Source organism: Acomys minous, assembly GCF_964271855.1.
Source record: "Acomys minous genome assembly, chromosome: 4".
Taxonomy (NCBI): domain Eukaryota; kingdom Metazoa; phylum Chordata; class Mammalia; order Rodentia; family Muridae; genus Acomys; species Acomys minous.
In genome coordinates this window covers 117,555,145-117,576,809 of record NC_140486.1, presented here as the reverse complement: position 1 = coordinate 117,576,809, position 21,665 = coordinate 117,555,145, and the positions used below count along the sequence as shown (strand labels likewise).

Sequence of the window (21,665 nt, the reverse complement as noted above, 5' to 3'; positions counted from 1 at the left end):
GGAGAGATGGCTCAGTGGTTAAGGGCACTGTCTGCTCTCCTACAGGTCTTGAGTTCAATTCCCAGCATCCCACATGGTGGCTCACAACCATCTATAATGAAATCCAGTGCCTTGCAGGTGTACATGGCAGGCAGAATGCTGTATAAATAATAAATACATAAGCTTTTAAAAACTGCGAGTCACATCTGGTGTGACATGTAGGCGGAAAGAAATGCGCTGTGGCTGCCTGGAATCTCAAAATATCTGCATGTGCTCTTTCTCTTTCTCTTTCTGCGGTCGGGGTGTGCTTGCATACCGAGGGCAGAGTTTGCACTGTGTGTCTTCGTTGGTCACTCTCCACCTTCGTTTTTGAGCTAAGTCCCTCCCACTGACTCTGGAGCCTGTTTGGCCAGCTGGCCAGACCGAGACTCCCGGGACCCACCAGTTGGCATCTCCCCAGCACTGGGACTACAGAAGTGTTCCCCCTTTCCTGGCTTGCATGTGGGAGCTGAGTAGCAGAACTCGGGTCCACATGCCAGGCGCTTTGCCAACTGAGTCATTTTCCCACCCTCAAGAAGTCTTTCTCCACAAAAGAGAATATCCTGGTCCATATCCCCTGAAGCCCCCAGCTGTGGCTGAGGCATGGCCTATTGTTTTTAAATTACCAGTATTATTATTAGGTCCAGCTAGCAATCAATTAAGACACTGACACTGGTTTTTTGTTTTTTTGGGGGGTTTTTTGGTTTTTTGAGACAGAGTTTCTCTGTGTAGCCTTGGCTGTCCTAGACTCGCTTTGTAGACCAGGCTGGCCTTGAACTCACAGCGATCCGCCTGCCTGTGCCTCCCGAGTGCTGGGATTAAAGGCATGCGCCACCACACCCAGCCTGACACTGGTTATATTTTAAGATAGCCTTAGTTAACCTGCCGCAGGGCAGACATCAATCCTCTAAACTACTCCCATGGGGGGGGGGGGCAGGTATAGGATCCCTGCCTTTAATCCCATGCCATCTGCTTCTAATAACTTCTATCAAGCTACCTCCCATCTATAATCCCAAATACCTGCTCATGTTCTTCATCTGGGCTGAATCTCCATCCACGCCTGCCACGTGTTTCTCTTCCATCTAACCCATGGCGGCCGCCTTCTTTCTCCTCTCAGGACCCTCTCCTCGTCTTCTTTCTCCTTCCTCTTCTTCCTCCCAGAATTCCTTTCTCTCCTTCTCTGGACCCTTAGCCACACCTCTCTCCTCTGCCCTGCCCAGGTGGAATGCCTTTTTATTAATTAGCATCAAAATATATCCGACCATCCCCCAACAATGGCCCACATAACTGTCTTAGCTTTTGGAGGTTCAGGACTAAAGGGTCCTGGCATTCTGTGACCCTAAAACCTTCCCTGGCTCTGCCCCCTCTCACTGGGTTTCATTTACTTTTACCTTTAGGAATAGAAAAAAAAAAATCTTCACATTCTGTCCTGAAACCACACTTAAATATTTCATGTGTATCTACAGCATAATTCAGTGTCGAGAATCAATGCATGAGCTGGTGTGCTGGCACACACCTTTAATCCCAGCATTTGGGAAACAGAGGCAGATGCAAGGCTATGAGTTTGAGGCTGGGCTACACTCTGAGTTCCAGGGATACATGGTGAGACCTGTCAAAAGGAGGGAAGGAAGAAGGGAGGGAGGGAGAGAGAGAAAGCAAAAAGAGAACCAGCATTCAATATTTCATTGTTATTGCTAAGACATTATTTGTTGCTGAACTGGGATAAATAAAATGAAACTCAACACATTTGCTAGAGGAGACTTCAAAATAAGCTCCAGGACAGGGGCTGTAGCGCAGTGGTGGTGTTTTCCTATCGTGTGAGGCTCCCATATGGCAATAAACTCTGAACCTCCCATCCCTCTTGTTCTTACAACATAACTGAGGTTTGGGCAGAGCTCACACTGCTGCCATCAGGAAGGACTCTGATGCTTTCTCCACTGAGTCAGATTCCGCTGGTGGCCTGCAGAGACAAGGTTACATAGCTTCTGATTCTAGGTCAATAAAAATGTTCTGCCTTACTCTATTAGAATGTGGGTCCTAGCCGGGTGGTGGTGGCGCTCACCTTTAATCCCAGCAGAGGCATGTGGATTGCTGTGAGTTCAAGGCCAGCCTGGTCTATAAAGTGAGTCCAGGACAGCCAAGGCTACACAGAGAAACCCTGTCTCGAAAAAACAAAACAAACAAAAAAAAGAATGCTGGTCCTTGGAAACCTTGCTCTAGCCTGAACTGTGCCTCATTCCCACCTCATCTGATGAAGCCCTTATTTGAATAGGTCCTAGTGAGTGTCACTATATGGAGGCGTGGCCTTGCTGGACGAGGTGTGGTCTTGTTGGAGGAGGCGTGGCCTTGCTGGAGGAGGCGTGGTCTTGCTGAAGGAGCTGTCACTGGGGGTCCAGCTTTGTGGTTTCAGAATCTTAAGCGAGGCCCAGTGTCTCACTCTCTCTCTTCCTGCTGTCTGCAGATCCAGATGTAGAACTCTCAGAACCATGCCTGCCTGGCATGTAGCCACGCTTCCCGCTATAACAATAAGGAGTAACTTCCAATCTGCCAGCCTCAATTAAATATTTTCCTTTATAAGAGTTGCCGCGGTCATGGTGTCTCTTTACAGCAATAGGAACCCAAACTATGACACCGAGTCTCAAAGAGACTGGGCGGAAACGGAGTCTACAAGAGCTGACGCTAAATAAGGTCAAAGGGTGGAAACATAATGCGAAGGTTAGCATCATTCTAGGAAGAGATGCCAGAACCCCACTCTCTTTGTCCTGTGAGGATGCAGTGAGAAGGCAGTGGTATGCAGCCCTCCTGGGCAGGAACCAAACTAGCTAGCATCTTCGTTTTAGACTTCTAGCTTCCAGAACGGTAGGAAACCGTTTTCTCTCGTTTTGGTATGTCGTTATAACTGCCTGAGCGGACACACGCAGTTGTCCTATTCCTCCTGCCTCACCACATCATGAGGAAGCTTGGGTAGTGTGGGAGGACCCAAGGCTCAGCTCCCAGCCCTAGCTCCGTGCCCAGGATGGATAGATCAGGAAGTAGATCTTCGTGGGCCACTAAGAACTTCTGAACTGCAGATTCATAAGCAAAATAAACAGGGCCATTGCAGCTTAGAAGATAACTGGCACGTTTTTGTATGTTTGTTTTTGAGACATAGTCTCACTACGTAGCCCTGGCTATCCTGGAACTCACTATGTAGATGAGGCTGGCCTCAAACTCACAGAGACCCACTTGCCTCTGCCTCCTGGCGTAACTGGTACATTTGCTTCCAAGCATCTTGATAGCCCAAGTACTAGAGATGTGAGTGTTTGCATCTCACTGAACTGGCTCTGACTTGACGATCACTTCACCTCTAACGACTGTATGTGCTTTTTTATTATCTTTAATTTTTTGTTTTGTTTTGCTTTGTTTTGTTTTTTTGCTTTTTGAGACAGGGTTTCTCTGTGTAGCCTTGGCTATTCTGGAACTCTCTTTGTACACCAGGCTGGCCTCAAACTCACAGAGATCCGCCTGCCTCTGCCTCCCAAGTGCTGGGATTACAGGTGTGTGCCACCATGCCTGGCTATTTTTAGATTTTTTAGTGAAATTAATGTATTTTAATTAATTTTGTTGTATTGAGACAGAGGGTGACTATGTAGTCTTAGCATCTGAAATTTCTCTATGTAGACGAGGCTGTCTTTGAAGTCTGGAGATCTGCCTGCCTCTGCATTCAGAGTGCCAATTTTATTAAAAATTTTTATGTATGTGGGTGTTTTGACGTGTGTGTGTGTGTACCATGTATGTGCCTGGGGTCTGTGGGGGTTAGAAGAGGGTAACAGATCCTGTGGAACTGGAGTAAGGATAATTGTGAGCCACCAAGTGGATGAGAATCAAACCTGGTCTTCTGTCAGTGGACTTATTTTAAATTAGTTAATTAATTAGTTGTTGTTGTTGTTGTTTTGAGACAGGGTTTCTCTGTGTAGCCTTGGCTGTCCTGGATTCACTTTGTAGACCAGGCTGGCCTCGACCTCACAGCAATCTGCCTGCCTCTGCCTCCCTAGTGCTGGGGTTATTTTTAGTTTTTTGAGACAGGGTTTCTCTGTGTAGCCTTGGCTTTCCTGGACTCACTTTGTGGACCAGGCTGACCATAAATTCACAGAGATCCACCTGTCTTTTCCTCCTTGAGTGCTGGGATTAAAAGCATGCACCACCATGCTTGGCTTGTTTTCATTTTTAATTCTTCTGTGCCTGAGCCCCCTGACCCCCGTGTGCGCGTGTGTGTTATTTGCACATGCATGATGAAGAATCTGTAGAGTCCAGAAGATGGCTGTTGGGGCTTGGAGCTAGAGTTACATTTGTGTTAGTTTCTTTTAACAGAAACTAACTTGGTGCTGGAAGCCAAGGCCAGGTCCTTTGCAAGAGCAGTAGATGCTTTTAACTGTTAAGCTACCTGTCCAACCCCGTTGTCTTAGTTTGAGAGAGAGAGTCTCACTGTGTAGCCCTGGATAGACTAGAACTCAGAGATCTGCCTGCCTCTGCCTCCTAAGGCATATGCTATTATGCCTGGCTGTTTTTCTTTTTTCTTGTCTCTTTTTCTTTTTTAGTTTTTTTTGAGACAGAGTTTCTCTGTGTAGCCTTGGCTATCTTGGACTTGCTTTGTAGCCCAGGCTGGCCTCAAACTCACAGAGATGCTCCTGCCTCTGCCTCCCTGAGTGCTGGGAATAGAGGTATGTGCCATCGTGCCTGGCTCTTTTTTCCTTTCTTTCTTTAAAAAAAAATTTTATTTATTTATTATGTATACAGTATTCTGCCTGCAGGCCAAAAGAGGGCACCAGATCTCATTATAAATGGTTGTGAGCCACCGTGTGGTTGCTGGGAATTGGACTCAGGAACTTTGGAAGAGCAGTCAGTGCTCTTAACCTCTGAGCCATCTCTCCAGCCCTTGCCTTTCTTCTTTACTACCTTTTATTAGTCTTTTATGAGACAAGGTAGCCTTGAACATCCTTTGAGCTACTACAAAGGCGAAGATGACTTTGAATTCCTTTTTTTTTTTTCTTGAGATAGGGTTTCTCTGTGTATCGTTGGCTGTCCTGGACTCATTTTGTACACCAGCCTGTCCTCGAACTCACAGAGATCCACCTACCTCTGCCTCCCAAGTGCTGGGATTAAAGGTGTGCGCCACCACACCCGGCTTTGAATTCCTTTTTTTTAAGTGCAAGGACCACAGGCGTGTACCACCATGCTTGGTTTATGAGGTGGTAGAGATTGACTCCAGGACCTCAAGTCTATTAACTGAGGCACATTCACAGCCCAACTTTAAAACTGTGCAGGCCTCACTACCAGGCGTGGGGTGGCTGAAGGGCCCTGTGCAGGCCTCACTACCAGGCATGGGGTGGCTGAAGGGCTCTGTGCAGGCCTCACTACCAGGCATGAGGTGGCTGAAGGGCTCTGTGCAGGCCTCACTACCAGGCATGAGGTGGCTGAAGGGCCCTGTGCAGGCCTCACTACCAGGCATGGGGTGGCTGAAGGGCTCTGTGCAGGCCTCACTACCAGGCATGAGGTGGCTGAAGGGCTCTGTGCAGGCCTCACTACCAGGCGTGGGGTGGCTGAACAGCTCTGGGATGGCTGTGTATTGTCCTCTCTTGGCAGCTTCCCCATGAGGTTACCTGGGTTTCTCTGAGCACAGTGGTTTCTGGGTAGCGTTCTTTTCCCCTCTCCCCTACCTTCCAACCTGGAAAAGCTAGCTGTCTTTATTTACAATGTATCAAAAATATAAACCCGTGTAAGATGTATCAAGGGCAAAAACTTTTCTAAGCCAAGGCTCTGTATTGGAGGCAAGCAACCAAAAGGTCTGTCTGACTTCCGGGATACTGGGCTGAGTGGAGTCTTGGGGTAGACATAGAGTATGGAGTCTTCACGTGATTACAGATTATTTGGTGGTACCCGAACTGTAAATGAGGTGCCAATGCGTGGTTAGGACCTTGACGTTTTAGGAAGGAATTGTGGGCCAGGCGGTGGTGGTGTATACCTTTAATGCTGGCACTCAGGAGGCAGAGGCAGGCAGATCGCTGTGAGTTCAAGCCCAGCCTGGTCTACAAAGGGAGTCCAGGACAGCCAAGGCTACACAGAGAAACCCTGTCTCAAAAAACAATAAATAAATAAAAACAAACAAAAAAACACTTTTGGGAAGTGTATCCTCAGAGTTCGCACATGCAAGCTGTGTTCAGAGGTGGTCAAGGTTGTAACGTGTGCTGGTAGCTGAACTTGGTCATGTGTGGTACTAGTTTTGAAGGCACAAAAAAGGTCATGAAGAGCAGCAGAGGCCATTCGTGAGAATGCGGCCTAGTTGTAGCAGAGGACCCCAGCATTTTGGAGGTGCCAGTACCATGGCATGATCACAAAGAAGAACAGTAGCTGTGGAGTGGAGCCAGCAAGACGAGCTATGTGTGCTGCAGAGGGTGGAGCCAGAGAAGTGACCAGGCCCCTTGGAAGAGTCAGGAGGATCATGAGTGAATCCTAGATATTGGACATAATTGGATTGCGTTGTTAGAGTTGATTTCATCTGCTTGTGACTGTGCCCTGGCTCTCCCCTCTTGAAATAAGAAAACATTAACTTAAATTTTATTTTATAGGAGCCCACAGTTGAGAGTCTTTTGGTTTTAAAAGAGACTAGGGGCTGAATTTTAAAAATTACTTTTAGATTTATTTTTTATTATACACACACACACACACACACACACACACACACACACACACGAGTGTTTTGCTGCATGCATGCCTGTGCCTGTGCCTGAGAAGGTGGTGAGCTTCCATGAGGATGCTGGGAATCAAACATGGTCCTTTGCAACAAGTAACAAGTGCTCTTTTTTTCTTTTTCTTTCCTTTTATTGAAAATAGATTTTTACAAACAAAATCAAATATAATAAGTTAAAACAAAACCCATCACATTGAAGTTGGACAAGGAAAACCCCAAGAGAGCACGCCTTTAATCCCAGCACTCGGGAGGCAGAGGCAGGTGGATCATTGTGAGTTCGAGGCCAGCCTGGTCTACAAAGTGACTCAAGGACAGCTAAGGCTACACAAAAAACCAAAAACCAAAAAAACAAAACAAAACAAAACAAAACAAAAAACAAAAAAACAAAAAAAGAAAAGAAAAGAAAACCCCAAAACCCCAAGAGAAGACTCAAGAGTCAGAGACCCCCATGTTCACATACTCAGGAGTCTCATAAAAATACTAAAGTGAAAGCTACAATATATATATATGCAGAGGACCTGGTGCAGATCTGTGTAGCTCCTGTGCTTGCTGCTTCAGCTTGTGTGAGTTTATAGGGGCTTTGTTCAGTTGGTTTAGGGATTCATTCTCTGGTGTCCTCCATGCCCTCTGGCTCCCACATTCCTTTTGCCTCCTTTTCTGGATCCTTCTATGAGGTTTGAGGGGAGGGATTTGATGGAGACATCCCATTTAGACCACCCTACAGATGGTCTTTTTCAGGGGCAATAGAAATCTTTTCCCTCATTATTTATGTCTGGGGGACCATGGTGCTGCAGGACCCAATGCTGGCCTGTTTGCTACATATCTACTTTCTTCTGGGGGAAAAACACAACAAACAAAACTTAATCCACGTGTGGGAAAGTTTGGGGATGAAAGGGAGTCAGATGCATGGTGCTGTTTTGGATGCAATGCTAGAGAAAGCTCCAGGATGGTGCCCAGGAAGAAAATCCACCAGGGCGCAGAAACAAAAGCCTTCCTATGTGGGAGAGAGGGTACGCTGTGGTGGTTTGCACTGAGCTATCATAGGCGTTGAGTGAAAATGGACAGTTTGGAGGTAAATCTCCCTCCTTTGGCTCACTAGGAGACTGCTGACTGGTCACTCCTGACAGATCCCACATGACGTCATAGGATGGAGGGCATCTTTCAGCCTTGGGAAACCCTGCTAGGACCACACAAGTCTCCCTAGCACCAAGTCATGTCCTAGGGCCCTTTACAGATAGGGAAACTGAGGCAGTTGCCTAAGGAATCGGCCGTGCTGAGCAACTAGTCTTAAGAGTATGTGTGTTGCTAACTGCGGACAAGGTCACACTGAGGTTAAAGCTGGAGAGGATGGGAGGGTAATGTGGGTTTGGACTTGACGTGCACAAAATGTGCCAGAGCCTTGGCAAACAGGTTTGGGGAAAGTGATGGGAGGAATAAAGGAAAAGGCCTGGAAGATCTCAAGGCGACTGCGCACACGCACGCGCTGCACCAGTCACACCGCGCGGCCTGAAAGGAGGGGTGGCCCCACGGAGCGAATTCTAGGTACCAATCCAGTCAGTGGCGCACTTGTGCCTCTCCACGGCCCAGCTCCCATGGCCTGCTGGGACTTGTAGTCTGACGCCCTCAGGGCCGCAGGGCACCATGTAACTCCGTAACTTACTACACAGCTTGCTGGGACTTGTAGTCTCAAGTTCACGGGCCCGGGGTACCGGGCGGGCTGCGGGACTCCTAGTCCCACAGAGCCTCGCGCTCGCCACGACACCCGCTCGTAGCCGCTGCCTCCACCTCACGGGCTGGGAGGCCTGGGCGTTCCGGGCGACCGAACTGCGGTGTGAGCTACCGTGCGGATTGCGAAGCGGGCCGGGAGTCTGGGATGGAGCCTCCCGGAGGTGGGCGCTGCCAGCGGGCCTCCCTCCCCTGAATGTTGGGGAGGCCAGGCACGCCCTGAGGGCGGGTCGGGGGGCCTTGGGCGCGGGACCGGAGGTCGCGGGTGGAGGGACGCCACGGAGCCGGTCCCCGGGTTGCTGTTTGACCAAGCGGCCTGCGGTTTCTCGCAGGTGCTTGAGGCGAGCGGGCGGAGCGGCTGCGAAGGACAGGTCACGTCAGCGGGGACATGGCTCACCTCAGGGGCTTCGCGCACCAGGTGAGTGTGGGCGTCGGTGTGCCCCGAGTCTGGGGTTCGTGTTGGCGGGGATTTCTCCACAGGAGGCGGGAGAGGGGCGGAGGCCATATACCTTGGGGCGCGTCTTCGGAGGGCCTAAAGCGGCCGAGCCAGCACCCCCGGAAGACGAGACCCACGGGGGACCGCTGCTGTGTGAGGGAGGGGCTCTGCCAGGAGCTGGGTGGCGGACAGGTGCAGGGCCGCCCTGAGTAGGACCTGCCTGACCCAAGCTTGGAGCTCCTTCCCAGAATATGACTTTTCCTTCTTCGGCTAACGGGATGTCATCCTAACAGGGAACCACACAGGCGAGAAAGATGAGGGCTGTGTAGGGTTAGAGGACTCGGTGATTTTCTCTTTGCACCCCCCCCCCTTCTTTCAAAACAGATGTGACAGCCCTTTAGCTGTGGCCTTTGCTTTTTTTGTTTTTTGTTTTGTTCGGTTTTGAGACAGGGTTTCTCTTGTAATCTTGGCTGTCCTGAACTGGCTTTGTTGACCAGGCTGGCCTCGAACTCACAGTGATCCGCCTGCCTCTGCCTCCTCCCCCCCTCCCCCGTAGTGCTGGGGTTAAAGGTGTGCTCCACCATGCCCGACTTTGGGTTTGCTTTTTTAAGGGCTCCGTTTGGTTAGGCTCAGGCTTGGCACAGTGAGGGAGTCTGCTCTTAAGGACAGTACAGCCCCCTTTCCCGGGGTGTGCAGACAGGAAGCGCGTCCGTCCTGCCGCTTGTGGGCAGGAACTGAAGGCAGGGCTCCTTGGAGGAAACCATACCAGCCTGGAAGTCTCCTCACAGCTGCTGGGTAGGGCTTTTGGCCCAGCTGTCACAGATGGGATCTTGGGCTTGCAAACTGAAGCTGAATTAAGCTAACACGTTTTAAAATAAGTTTTTGACATTTTGCCTCTAATTATATAACACACTGAGAGACAAATCTGCCTCTAGCTTATTTTTAAAAGGCTTAGGCTTAGCTCCTGTAGGTCCCAGGATGACAAATTGAAGGAGGAGAGGGCTGATGGCTAGGGGACCTTTCTCAACGGGAGAAAGCACCCTTTTGTCTTTTTAGGGCCCTATATACAGCCTAGACATACTTTGCTTCTGAAAGTGACACGAAACCTCAGTAGGGCTGTTTTCTCTCAAGATGGCTGCCGTGGTGTTCTATGAACCTGCCTCTTTTGTGTGATAAGGCTTGTACTTCCCTCCATAGCCTGTGCTTCTGCCTTAGATTACCCTTCACCTGGCCAATTCCTGCCCATATCTGAAGGACCAGATGGTTATGGGCAAGCACTGTGTGACTGTGTGGTGGAAGCTGAGGATGTGTACTGGGCAGCTCCTTTTGTTTTGGAGAGGTGACACACAGCAGGCACGCTGGCAGATAGGCAAGAGGCTGTAGGTATAACAGCCCTAGGATGGAATGGAGAGGATGGGTCTCAACCCTACAGAGCCAGTTAAACGGCTTGAGTGATGGTTCATAGCGCATCCTGTCCAGAAGAGAGATCTGAACCACCCAAATCAGGATGCTGCCAAGCTGTCTTTGACCAGCAGGGCCTGGGACTCGGCTGCTGGGAAGATATAGGCACAGTCAGAACCATGCCAGGAAGGTTCCTATCATGCAGTTTGCAAAGGCTGCCTGGTCTACAGTTGTAGGCATCCAAAAAGCATGGACCTTGAAGCCTGGGGTTCCTACCTTCATTGTAGAAAGCCTAGAACTCTGGCTTTGGGGTCTGCTATTTTCTCCTTTTCTGAGGCAGTGGTGAACGCCTGACCTGAGGTACCATTCTTGGGCTGCTGTGGTAGACCAGTTCTGACTTGAGGTCCCCCCAGAGGAGGGCAGTTAAGGATTCTCAATATGGCTGAGCAGTGTGGAAGGACATGCTGTCTGAGCCTGAGGGGTAGGAAAAGGGGCCCCTGAGCATTGGAATGATACTGGTCCTGGACTATGTAGTTAGCCCCTGGCTCCACTCTTCCAGGCTTTCTTAGGCTGCTTTAGCAGGCACTGGACTGCATCAGTAATAAGACTGTATAACGTCAAGGCACCAGCTAGATCTCCTGGAGATTTCTGTGAGATGGCTCTCCAGGTGTCTCAAAACCACACATGGTGGAGCTGTAGCAGCTGAGGAGGCAGTGGGGGCTAAGTGGTGGGAGGATGTGAGAAAGTGTTCTGGGGCTTGTTGGAGTAGAAACAGGCAGTGCCAAAAAGGTCTGCAATGTGGACCTTATTCTGCACTGGCTTTCAGGGCTGGCTTTGAGCAGGAGTGGTCACTGCCAAGACATGAAGTGGCAGGAGACTGAGGTATACATACAACAGTGTAGCTGTTAGGAGACTACTTCTGAGAGTTGGTTCTCACCTACCATGTGGGTCAGGGGATCAAATGCAGATCGTTTGTTGGTGACAAGTACTTTTACCCACTGAGCTATCTTTCTGGTCTTGATCTTCTTTGTCTTTTCCTTTCTCTTCCTTCTTTTTATTAGGTTTTTCGGCACAGGGTTTCTTTGTGTAGCCTTGGCTGTCTTGGACTCACTTTGTAGACTAGTCTGGCCTCAAACTCACAGCGATCTGCCTGCCTCTGCCTCCTAAGTGCTGGGATTAAAGGTGTGCCACCACGCCCGGTTCCTTCCTTCCTTTTATAAAAAAAAATAAGATTCATTTACTTGTATGTGTGTGTATGTATGTGAGTACTTGTATGTATGTATGTGTGCCACATATGGGCAGTACTTGAGATCATGTGGGTGTTGGGAAGCAAGTCCGAGTCTTCTGCAAGACTAGCAAGTACTGTTAACCACTGAGCCATCTTTCTAGCCCCCTGGCCAAAGTAGGGTCTATATGAATACCACAGCTGGTCTGCTAGAATGCCCGCCCTGGGCCCTGCAGTGGAGGTCAGTGGCACATACTTCATGAAGTATGGCTTCATGAAGGCAGCTTTGCTTGGAAAGATCAGATGACTTCTGTGTTAAGACACTGCCCTTGTTCCTGGAGCTCTTCCCCAATCTTCACTCTCTGCTGCTCCACCTCGTCTTGCTCTGCAGAGTTCTTGGCCTGTAAAGAGTCTGGGAAATATCATTCTGTGTCATTCCATTACTTCTTTCATGGTTCAGAACCTTAGGAATGTAGTTAGTTGGCAATTTCAGATTGAAATGTCTCTGGAAAATCTTCTATTGGGTTTAATCAGGTCTCCAAGACCAGTTGCTCTGCTCTGGGAGAAGGGGCTGAGGCATTAGGCCTCAGGGAAGCAGGCAGCCATGTTCATTCTTGGAGGACAGGTTCCATAGGAACATGGTAAACAGCTAGGACAAGCTAGTCTCTAAGCACAAAGGGATTTCAGCATCAGAACTTACACAGCTGTAACTAAATGTGGGTTTTCCCTTTTCATGTCTTGTCTTTCCCCATGCTGGGGATTAAACTCCAGGCCTTGGGCATGCTAGGCAAGTGCTCTGCCACTGGGTTATTTTCCTAGCGCTATTCTTTAAAAACTACATCCCCACCCCACCCCACCCCGTGTGCACCATGGTCTGTATGTGTTGGTCCCAGGACAACTTTCTGGGAGTGAGTTCTCTTCTTCCACAATGTGGGGCTAGGGAATCAAACTCAGGTTGTTGGGCTTGGTGGCAAGTGTCTTTACTAAATGAACTATCTCACCAGCTCTGTTTGGTTCCTTCTAATTGGCACCAAAATCCTGTTGGAGGACATGCTTTTTGGGGGGAGCATTACCTAATGGAGATGAAACCTAACAGGGCTGAAAAACTGGATGAGACTCAGCATTCCTATCCCCAGGTCTTGTGCTAGCTTGGTCAGTGGAATGGAGAATAAATATGTCCTTTTCAAGAGTACCAGGTAGCACAGGCAGGGAGGGATAGGAACACTTAGTGGTGGCCCTGGGAGAAGCTCTCTACTTTTTCCTTTTCAGTGCAGCCCAGGGGTATCTCAGTTTCCAGAGGCGGCTGTGGTTCAAAACTAGAGTGGTTTGGACAGAGGACGTACTTCTGCCATCCTGACTCTTGTAGTGTACTGCTCTTTAAACCACAGTCCTTCAAAGTGCTTGGCTCAGCAGTGATTAGGTCTTATTTGTGTAAGCTGAGAGCCATGTAGTGAAGCTTTGTGTGTTGAGTATCTAGATGAAGCATCTGAGCAAGTGCTCAACCCAGTGCTGGTATGAGGGTGTAGTTGGCTAGAGACTGATTTGGGAGTGGAGCTATACTTAAATGAGTGTAGCTTTTTTTCCCCCTCGAGACAGGGTTTCTCTGTGTAGCCTTGGCTGTCCTAGACTCTTGTAGACCAGGCTAGCCTTGAACTCACAATGATCAGCCTTTTTCTGTCTCCGAAGTGCTGGGATTAAAGGGGTGTGTCACCACACCTGGAAGGGTGTAGCTTTTAGGAGTGTGGAAAACTTAAGTTAGCTTGTGCTAAACTTTTAATTTTCCTCTTTTTTTTTTTTCTTTTTCTTTTGGTTTTTCAAGACAGGGTTTCTCTGTATAAGAGCCCTGGCTGTCCTGGACTTGCTTTGTATACCAGGCTGGCCTTGAACTCAGAGATTGCCTGCCTCTGACTCCCAAGTGCTGGGATTACAGGTGTGTGTCACTATGCCTGGCTTAATTTTATTTTTTTAATTTTTCAAGACAGGGTTTCTCTGTTTAGCCCTAGCTGTCTTAGAACTCACTTTATAGAAACAGGCTAGCTTCAAACTCAAAAATCTACCTATCTCTGCCTCTAAAGGTGGCACTACAGGTGTTCACCACCGTACCAGGCAAAATTTTACTTTTATTTGTTTTAGAATTATGTATGTGTCTATGTGGGGTATGCCCATGTGAGTACAGGATTCCCTGGAGCTGAAGTTAACAGGCAATTTTGAAAATTGAACCCTTGTCCTCTGCAAGAACAGTATGTGCTCTTAACCACCAAGCCATCTTTCCAGCTCACATTATTTTTAATCGTTTGGGTTTTTTAAAGAATGGTTTTAGACTTATAGTAAAATGAGTTTTCAAATACCCTCTTACATACACATACTTCTGTTATTCCTGTTAGGTCTTGGCTTGGCTCCTTATTAGACAACTGCTGAGGGCACCTTGAGATGCACTATTACTTAAGGCTCAGAGTCTCCATCCGGATTCACTATCAAATTCATTGACTGTAGGGTCACTTGGAGAGTGGAAAGCTATGTTTAGGTTTTCTGAACAAAGGATAAAGAAGCCAGAAAAGAATCAAGGTGTGTCCCTTCAGCTCTTTGCAGTGAGCCTTGCCCTCAGTCATCAGGGCAGCCTCTTCCTGTCTAGTATTTTCTCCAGTGAGTGTTGCCCATGCTGTCCCAACCTTCTGTCCGTATTGGCTTCTATTATAGCATTCTCGTGTGGACCCAGAGGAACTCTTCACCAAGCTTGACCGAATTGGCAAGGGCTCGTTTGGGGAGGTGTACAAGGGCATCGACAACCACACCAAGGAGGTGGTGGCCATCAAGATCATTGACCTGGAAGAGGCTGAGGATGAGATTGAGGACATCCAACAGGAGATCACTGTGCTTAGCCAGTGTGATAGTCCTTACATCACCCGCTACTTCGGCTCCTACCTGAAGGTGCCTACAAGGGGGAGGGGGGGTGGTATTTTGAAGGTTCTGTGTCAGGCTTTCTTCTGTTTCTAGAGGGATTAATACGTGCTCAAGGATAGGCGAGATCACCGAAGGAGTTCACATGGGAATCCCTCTGGAACGACAGAGGGGTCCTCCCTGATAGCTCAGCTTCACAAAAAGCCTACTTTCTTGAGAATTGCCAATCTACAAGGGTCAGTTGGCTCTCAAGTGGTTATATGACCTAGCTCTCTATGTGTGGGTACTTCTAGGCACAGTCTAAGGGGTCCCTGCAAGCAGTAAATACTTTTCAGGACTGCCTGTAGGGCACTTGGACTATTGTAATAGACTGAACTACTGCTCTGGTCACTTGGTCTGTCTGCCAGGTGCCTGTACCAGAGGTATGGTAGCTGGGTGGTCAGTGAGGCCTTTTTTCCTGCTCTTCCCCCTAGACAGGGCTTATGTAGACCAGGCTGGCCTTGAACTCACAAGTGATCTGCCTGCCCCTGTCTCCAAGTGCTGAGATAAAATTGTGTGTCAAAAAAAAAAAAAAGTATGTCAACCGTTCTAGCCCTCCTTTTTTGTTTTCTTTTTGGTGAGTTTTTGTTGAGACAGGGTCTTACTGTGTGGTTCACTTTGTGAACTAGATTGGTCTTAAACTCATATCCACATGCTCCTTTCTCCCTAGTGCTGGGATTAAAAGCATGCATCAAAATGCCTGGCTTAGACCTCCTTTTTTAAAAAAAAATTTTTTTTAATTAACTTTTTTTTACCAGTATGTGTTGGGTAAGGGTATGTGCACATGAGTGTATGTGTGTGTACCTGAGGAGGCCAGAGAGGGTGCTGGATCCTCCTGGTACTGGAGTTACAGGCCTTTGTGAGCTACCTGATTTGGTGTTGAGAGTTGCCCTTGGGTCTTCTGAAAGAGCAGCAAGTGCTCTTAACCTTCAAGCCCTCTCTCTAGCCCTTCTTCCCCCTTTTATAAGCACAAGGTCTCTTTCTTTCTTTTTTTAAGATTTTTTACTTATACAGTATTCTGCCCACCACAAGAAGGCACCAGATATTACAGGTGGTTGTGAGCCACCCATGTGGTTCCTGGGAATTGAACTCAGGACCTTTGGAAGAGTAGACTGTGGTCTTAACCTCTAGGCCATCTCTCTAGCCTCACAAGGTCTCATGTAGCCCAATCTGTCTTTGAAGTTCTGACCGTCCCAAGTGTTGGGATGATAGGTGTTCACTGCCGTAACTGGCTAGAGTACATTCCTATTTGGGGTTCCTGGCAGGGATTAGCCTGGGATAGTTGCTGTGTAGCCCGAGCCCCTAGCTCACTACTTTCAGTGGAGTTAGAGGGGAGTAGCCTGTGGACGCCACACTTGGGTATTCCCCCTTCATTTGCTGCCCAGGCACTGACAGGTTTCTCTGCTCCCAGAGCACCAAGCTATGGATTATCATGGAGTACCTGGGTGGTGGCTCTGCACTGGACCTGGTAAGTTCAGGCTTTAGTAATGAGCAGCTTGCTGTGGGGGTGGCGGGGTGGGTTGGCTTTCAGTATCCCAGGACCCACTGCCCTGCAAACTTTTAGGTTGCTGGGCTTTCTCAGGCTACCTGGCCATGGTCATAGTGCTTTATGTTAATCAGGAGTTGTCAATTCCCAAAACAAGTCACTGTGTATCTTGCCCTTCTTTATGCTCAAAGAGATCTGAGCCTCTGCTGGGCTAGGGACATAGGCACAGTTAAAGCCCTAGACAAGTAAGAGGGCAATGGTTAAGAACCTGGGCTTTTGTTGTTGTTGTTTTTTTTCCCCTGAGACAGGTTTTCTCTGTGTAGCCTTGGCTGTCCTGGACTTACTTTGTTGACCAGGCTGGCCTTGAACTTTCAGCGATCCACCTGCCTCTGTCTCCTGAGTGCTGGGATTAAAGACGTATGCCACCACCACCCGGCAAGAATCTGTTCTTATCTTTACAGTCACAGAAAAGTTTAAAGTAGCTCTTAGGTTTTCTGAAAACAGCCTCTGTCACCCCATGTCGCCTTACTTCCCCCTTTATTCTTGACAGCTGAACCAATAGGAACTAAGGAACACAAAGGCCTCAAACTTCTGCAAGGACTCAGGTGTCGGTGGGTGGTGGAGCTCAGGTGCTGTGGTGGTGTGGGTGTGGCGGCTGCATTGAGGTTCTTCCCTGGTGTCTTCCTTCAGCTGAAACCTGGTCCACTGGAGGAGACCTATATTGCCACCATCTTGCGGGAGATCCTGAAGGGCTTGGATTATCTGCACTCAGAGCGCAAGATCCATCGAGACATCAAAGGTCCTGCGGGGTGGGCATGGCTGCAGTTCTGCCCTTGACCTAGAAAGAGATGGGCTTGTGGAGCCAGTAGATTGTGGTACCTTAAGGCATGGGATTTGGGGAGCTCTTCTGCCACCTGGAAACTGGGGGAGGAGGTGTCTGTCTTGCTTTTCACCTTTTTTTAAGTGGCCACACTGTGGGTGGATTGTGCACATTAAGCAAACATTGTGCTACTGAGCTACTTCTCTGGTCTAGCGAAACCTTCCTAGTCTCTCTCATGCCACCTTGGTCTTCACATATTAGAAGGAAGCCGGCTGTGTACTAGTATATGGCAGGAGCCTTGACTCGGCGCAGGTGGGGATCTATGTGATACCATTGTGTGAGCCAGCCCACCATGAATGACTTGGTGAAGACAGTTAAGCCTTATGCCACAGTGAGGGGTGCTGTAGGCAGTGATGGACTTCTTGACTGGCCATGTCAGTTAGGGTCACTGTTTTGGGGGCTTGTTAGAAAACACAAACATGGCAGGCCCTGGAGCAAGGCCAGGAATGCTCTTGTAGGTCCCCCAGCTTGCCTGCTTCTGCCAGCAGTGGCCACTGGCAAGGAAAACTGAGGTCCCAAGATATTTCTGCTGCTGTCCCCAGGGGGCAGGGGATACCACCTCATCACTGGTCAGGGAGTTGCATGCAGGGTTACATCGGGGGCGCTGTGGAGCCAAGGATGATGCCCACCTGTCCTGTATTGAGCAGCTGCCAACGTGCTGCTCTCAGAGCAGGGTGATGTGAAGCTGGCAGACTTCGGAGTGGCTGGGCAGCTCACAGACACACAAATCAAGAGGAACACATTTGTGGGTACTCCTTTCTGGATGGCACCTGAGGTTATCAAGCAGTCGGCCTATGACTTCAAGGTGAGTTCTGGATGGGAGGTAGGAATACATTGCTACCAGCTCAAATGTTGCATGTAGCAACTGTCCTGTATGATATACCCCGTCTAGGCTGACATCTGGTCCCTGGGCATCACAGCCATTGAGCTGGCCAAGGGGGAGCCACCAAACTCTGACCTCCACCCTATGCGTGTCCTGTTCCTGATTCCCAAGAACAACCCACCCACGTTGGAGGGCCACCACAGCAAACCATTCAAGGAGTTTGTAGAGGCCTGCCTCAATAAGGACCCACGATTCGTAAGGCCTATTCCCACTTGTGCCACCCCAGGCAGATGAGGGTCTTGGGGAAGTGTATGAAGGGAAGATGTTAACTTGGGTGGGACAGGGCCCAGTCTTCACATCCCTGCCTGTTCTTCCTTGTGTCTGTTGTGAGGGTGAACTCAGCTCTGACTGTATCTGTCTCCCTGGCAGAGACCCACTGCCAAGGAGCTCCTGAAGCACAAATTCATCACACGCTACACCAAGAAGACCTCTTTTCTCACTGAACTCATTGACCGTTACAAGCGCTGGAAGTCTGAGGGGCATGGCGAGGAGTCCAGTTCTGAGGAATCTGACATGTAGGGCCTTTTTTTTTTTTTCCCCCTCAAGAGTTCCCTGGGTGCTTTGGTGCTGGTGGGGGTGGGGGTGGGGGGCTGGAGTAGGTTTCTTCTCTCCAGAGGCAGGGCTTAGAGCTAGTTGCTAGATGGGGGCTGATATTGGGCATGGAACCTTCAGGCTGAAGGAGAGGACCTTTTGGCTGTCACCGAAATGCTGCAGCCTGGACACAGTTCTGCCCACTGTCTAGGGCCTAGGCCAAGAGGCTGCCTCAAAGAAATAAGATGTATCTTGGTACCATGGTTATTACCAGCCCTATCTCCACCAGCTCTTCTGATTCTTTATCTTCTTTAGTGATGGCGAGGCTGAGGATGGGGAGCAGGGTCCCATCTGGACGTTTCCCCCAACCATCCGGCCAAGTCCACATAGCAAGCTGCACAAGGGGACTGCTCTGCACAGCTCACAGAAGGTCTGTTCATGCCCTGGGCCATAGCACTGCCCCGTATGTACCAGCCCTGCCTCAACTTCATGGGGCAGCAGATGTAGACTGGGCTTTGAGGAGGTCAGCTCCAAAGTGCCCTTGACCTAGGGCTATATTAAACAGTTATCTGGGGTCTGGGCAAAGAGCTTGGGAAGGACAGGGTAGAGTTGGGAAGGACAGGGTAGAGCAGGTAGCTTCTAAGTGCAGAGTGGCATTGTGCTATCTAGGAGTCATGCTGAAGCCTGGGTCTGCTGGTGCTTTGGTGCAGATCTGATGTGAACTGATGGCTTGGACTACCTTGTAGTTTGGGAGTTGACTCCTGGTATGTGCTTTTAGCCTGCTCAAGCCAAAGATTGAGAAGAGGAGATGGAACCTCTCTTATCTCCATGTACCCAGTGTCTTGCTTTCCCTCTTGCAGCCTGCTGAGCCTATCAAGAGACAGCCAAGGTCCCAGTGCTTGTCCACACTAGTCCGGCCTGTCTTTGGAGAGGTGAGAGTAGGATTGGCAGCATGCCACAGGGTCATGGGGGACAGTGTGTGCTGTTCTTTAGAGGTGTTTCCTGTAGAGATGTGGTATGATGTTCTAGTGGGCCCTGAGCCTGGGCTTTATGCATTTGATTTCTGGGTCTACTGCAACTGGTTATGCACAGGCTTGTGGGTCCAGCTTCCTGAGTAGAAGGACCATACCATAAACCACTGGGAAGAGCCACCCTGTTGTACTCCCTGCTAAGGTCCTTTGGCATTACAGTACTACTGTGTTGGTTGGTTGGTTATGTCCAACCACCACATGATTCTTCTGTGAAGGAAGACAAAGAATTGTTGTTCGGTCTGTCCTAGGCCAGGGAGGTGATTCCTTGGTGGCCACATGACCTTATGCCTTATGTCAAAGCCATCATCAGAAATAAGAGTAGAGCCAGAAATGAATGCTCACATATGGTTTTGAAGCTCAGGCAGTAGTAGGTTGTCACTCAGTGGATGACACCAGCCACTGGAGACCAGGGAGGGAGGACAGGATATACGTGAATGGGAATAGCAGAGTAGAGTAAGATTTGGTAGTAACTTTAGCCACAGTAGGAGCAGCCACTTAGGGCTGTGCTGTAGGTAGCACGCAGTGTTGCTCAGGGCTGAGAAGATGACTCCTTAGGTAAGAGTACATTCAGGAGCTGAACTCCCAGGAATGGTTACTGGAACTTTGTAGTCTGATCTGGGATGTCTGTCAAAGTCCTTGTATACTCAAGAGTTACTGTGCTAATTTCTAAATCAGACTGGATCCACTTGTTCTTTGCTGACCTTCAGTCTGTAAGAAACAATACGGCTCTGACTTAAGAACCCAGGTCAGGGGTGGGAGGATCCTTGACGTGGGAGGGCCACAAGAGCCCCCATCAACAGGGCAGGGAGCATTGCCTATGAGGGCTACCTTCTTGCTTTGTGTGGGTCTAAGGTAAGATGCCAGTTAGGTACATGATCTCTTCTGCAGCTCAAAGAGAAGCACAAGCAGAGCGGTGGGAGCGTGGGTGCCCTGGAGGAGCTAGAGAATGCCTTCAGCCTGGCTGAGGAATCCTGTCCTGGCATCTCAGACAAGCTGATGGTGCATCTCGTGGAGCGTGTGCAGAGGTGAGCACGGTGCCCCAACCTGGCAAAGATACCTTCATGGGGGAACTGAACACAAAATGAAGCCTGGGGCTTGTTCTTGGGAGCAGCTGGTTCGGTCCTCTTTTGTCAGGGTTAGCATGCTCTTTGTCATTTTTGCCTCTGTAGTTAGAGAGGGAGAGGCAAGTGGGCCTCTTGTGGCTTTGAGCTATGCATGAAGGTTGGACTCAGTTTCAGGCAGTGTCTGGACAGAGTTCCAGTGACAAAATGGCTCAGTGACAAGAGTATTGTGTGTAGCTGACTCCTGACCTTTCTACTTGGTGGCTTCCTAGAGGTTCTGTATCCCAGGAACAGCATAGATGGTTTGTAAGCCGTCGGCTTGTCTGCTTCTGATGGGGAGCTCTGAGCTAACTCATGCCTGTGAAGGGACAGGCAGGACAAATACTGAGCTTTCCTTGTAGCCCCATAGGCTCAAGTTCCCAGGCTTGTTACAGGCAGATGTACCAGTTCCTCCTCCCTTATCCTCTTGCACACTGAGAGACCCAACGTGGTGATTCTTAGGAGCAGCAGAGTTTGGTCTAGTTGGCGCTGATCCTGAAACACTGAAGACATCTTCCATCCTGTGAGATGCTGCTGCTAACTAATGCTGTGAGGTGTTGCTAAAGTGCATGTCCAGGAAGCAAAGCCCAGGAGTGGTAATGGTACCTTTCACTTACAGGTTCTCACACAGCAGGAACCACCTGACATCTACCCGCTGAGCAACCATCTGAATGCACTGCTCTTCAGAGAGAGGGAGAAGAATGCTTTTTGTTTTGAGCTCGAAAACACTGACTTGGAAGCCCTCTTGTGCTGTGCTGCAACTGCAAAGACTGGCCAGCCTGTAGGCTTCACAAGCCAGGTTACCTTCCTTCTGCCCTGCACAGCAGCCACTCCTCGACTGTGCTCACCTCCTGGGTTGACTGAAGCTATGATAGGCAGCCCAGAGACCTTGGATGACTGGGCAGCAATTTGGTGTGACCTTTTAGACTCCTGGGCCCCTGCAGCTGCTAGACCAAGGAGCGAAGCAACTACTGGTCAGCTCTGGCTCTTCCCCTACACCAGGGACATTGTCTTCAGGGCTCACAGGGGTCCAAGATGGTCATAATTTGCCTTGTGGTGTCAGTTCAGGTACTGTGTGTTCTCATGAGTACTCGAATCGTCCAGAATATTTTGGGCTTTTTTTTTTTTTAAGAAAATCTGAACTTGCTAAGTATTCTGACAGTGTTAGTTTTCATAGAGCAGTGAAAGCCCTACCATTTCAATAAAGACCTGGATTGGAGATGTTCTGATGTATAGAGCCAGGCCAGATGGAGTTTCTGTAGCCTTTGAGCAGTGTCCCTTCTAA

General features: G+C 49.2%; 1 protein-coding gene across 1 annotated transcript; it reads left to right on the top strand.

The window, feature by feature from the left end:
- Positions 1-8,431: 8,431 nt before the first annotated feature.
- STK25 (serine/threonine kinase 25) lies at positions 8,432-21,613 on the top strand. Its single transcript, XM_084778632.1, has 12 exons — positions 8,432-8,634; positions 8,803-8,888; positions 14,230-14,460; positions 15,881-15,937; positions 16,646-16,754; positions 17,483-17,640; positions 17,728-17,913; positions 18,088-18,233; positions 18,565-18,679; positions 19,110-19,181; positions 20,169-20,305; positions 21,000-21,613. The coding sequence occupies exons 2-12, from the start codon at positions 8,859-8,861 to the stop codon at positions 21,037-21,039; spliced, it is 1,281 nt and encodes a 426-aa protein (XP_084634758.1). The 5' UTR covers positions 8,432-8,634; positions 8,803-8,858; the 3' UTR covers positions 21,040-21,613.
- Positions 21,614-21,665: the final 52 nt, after the last annotated feature.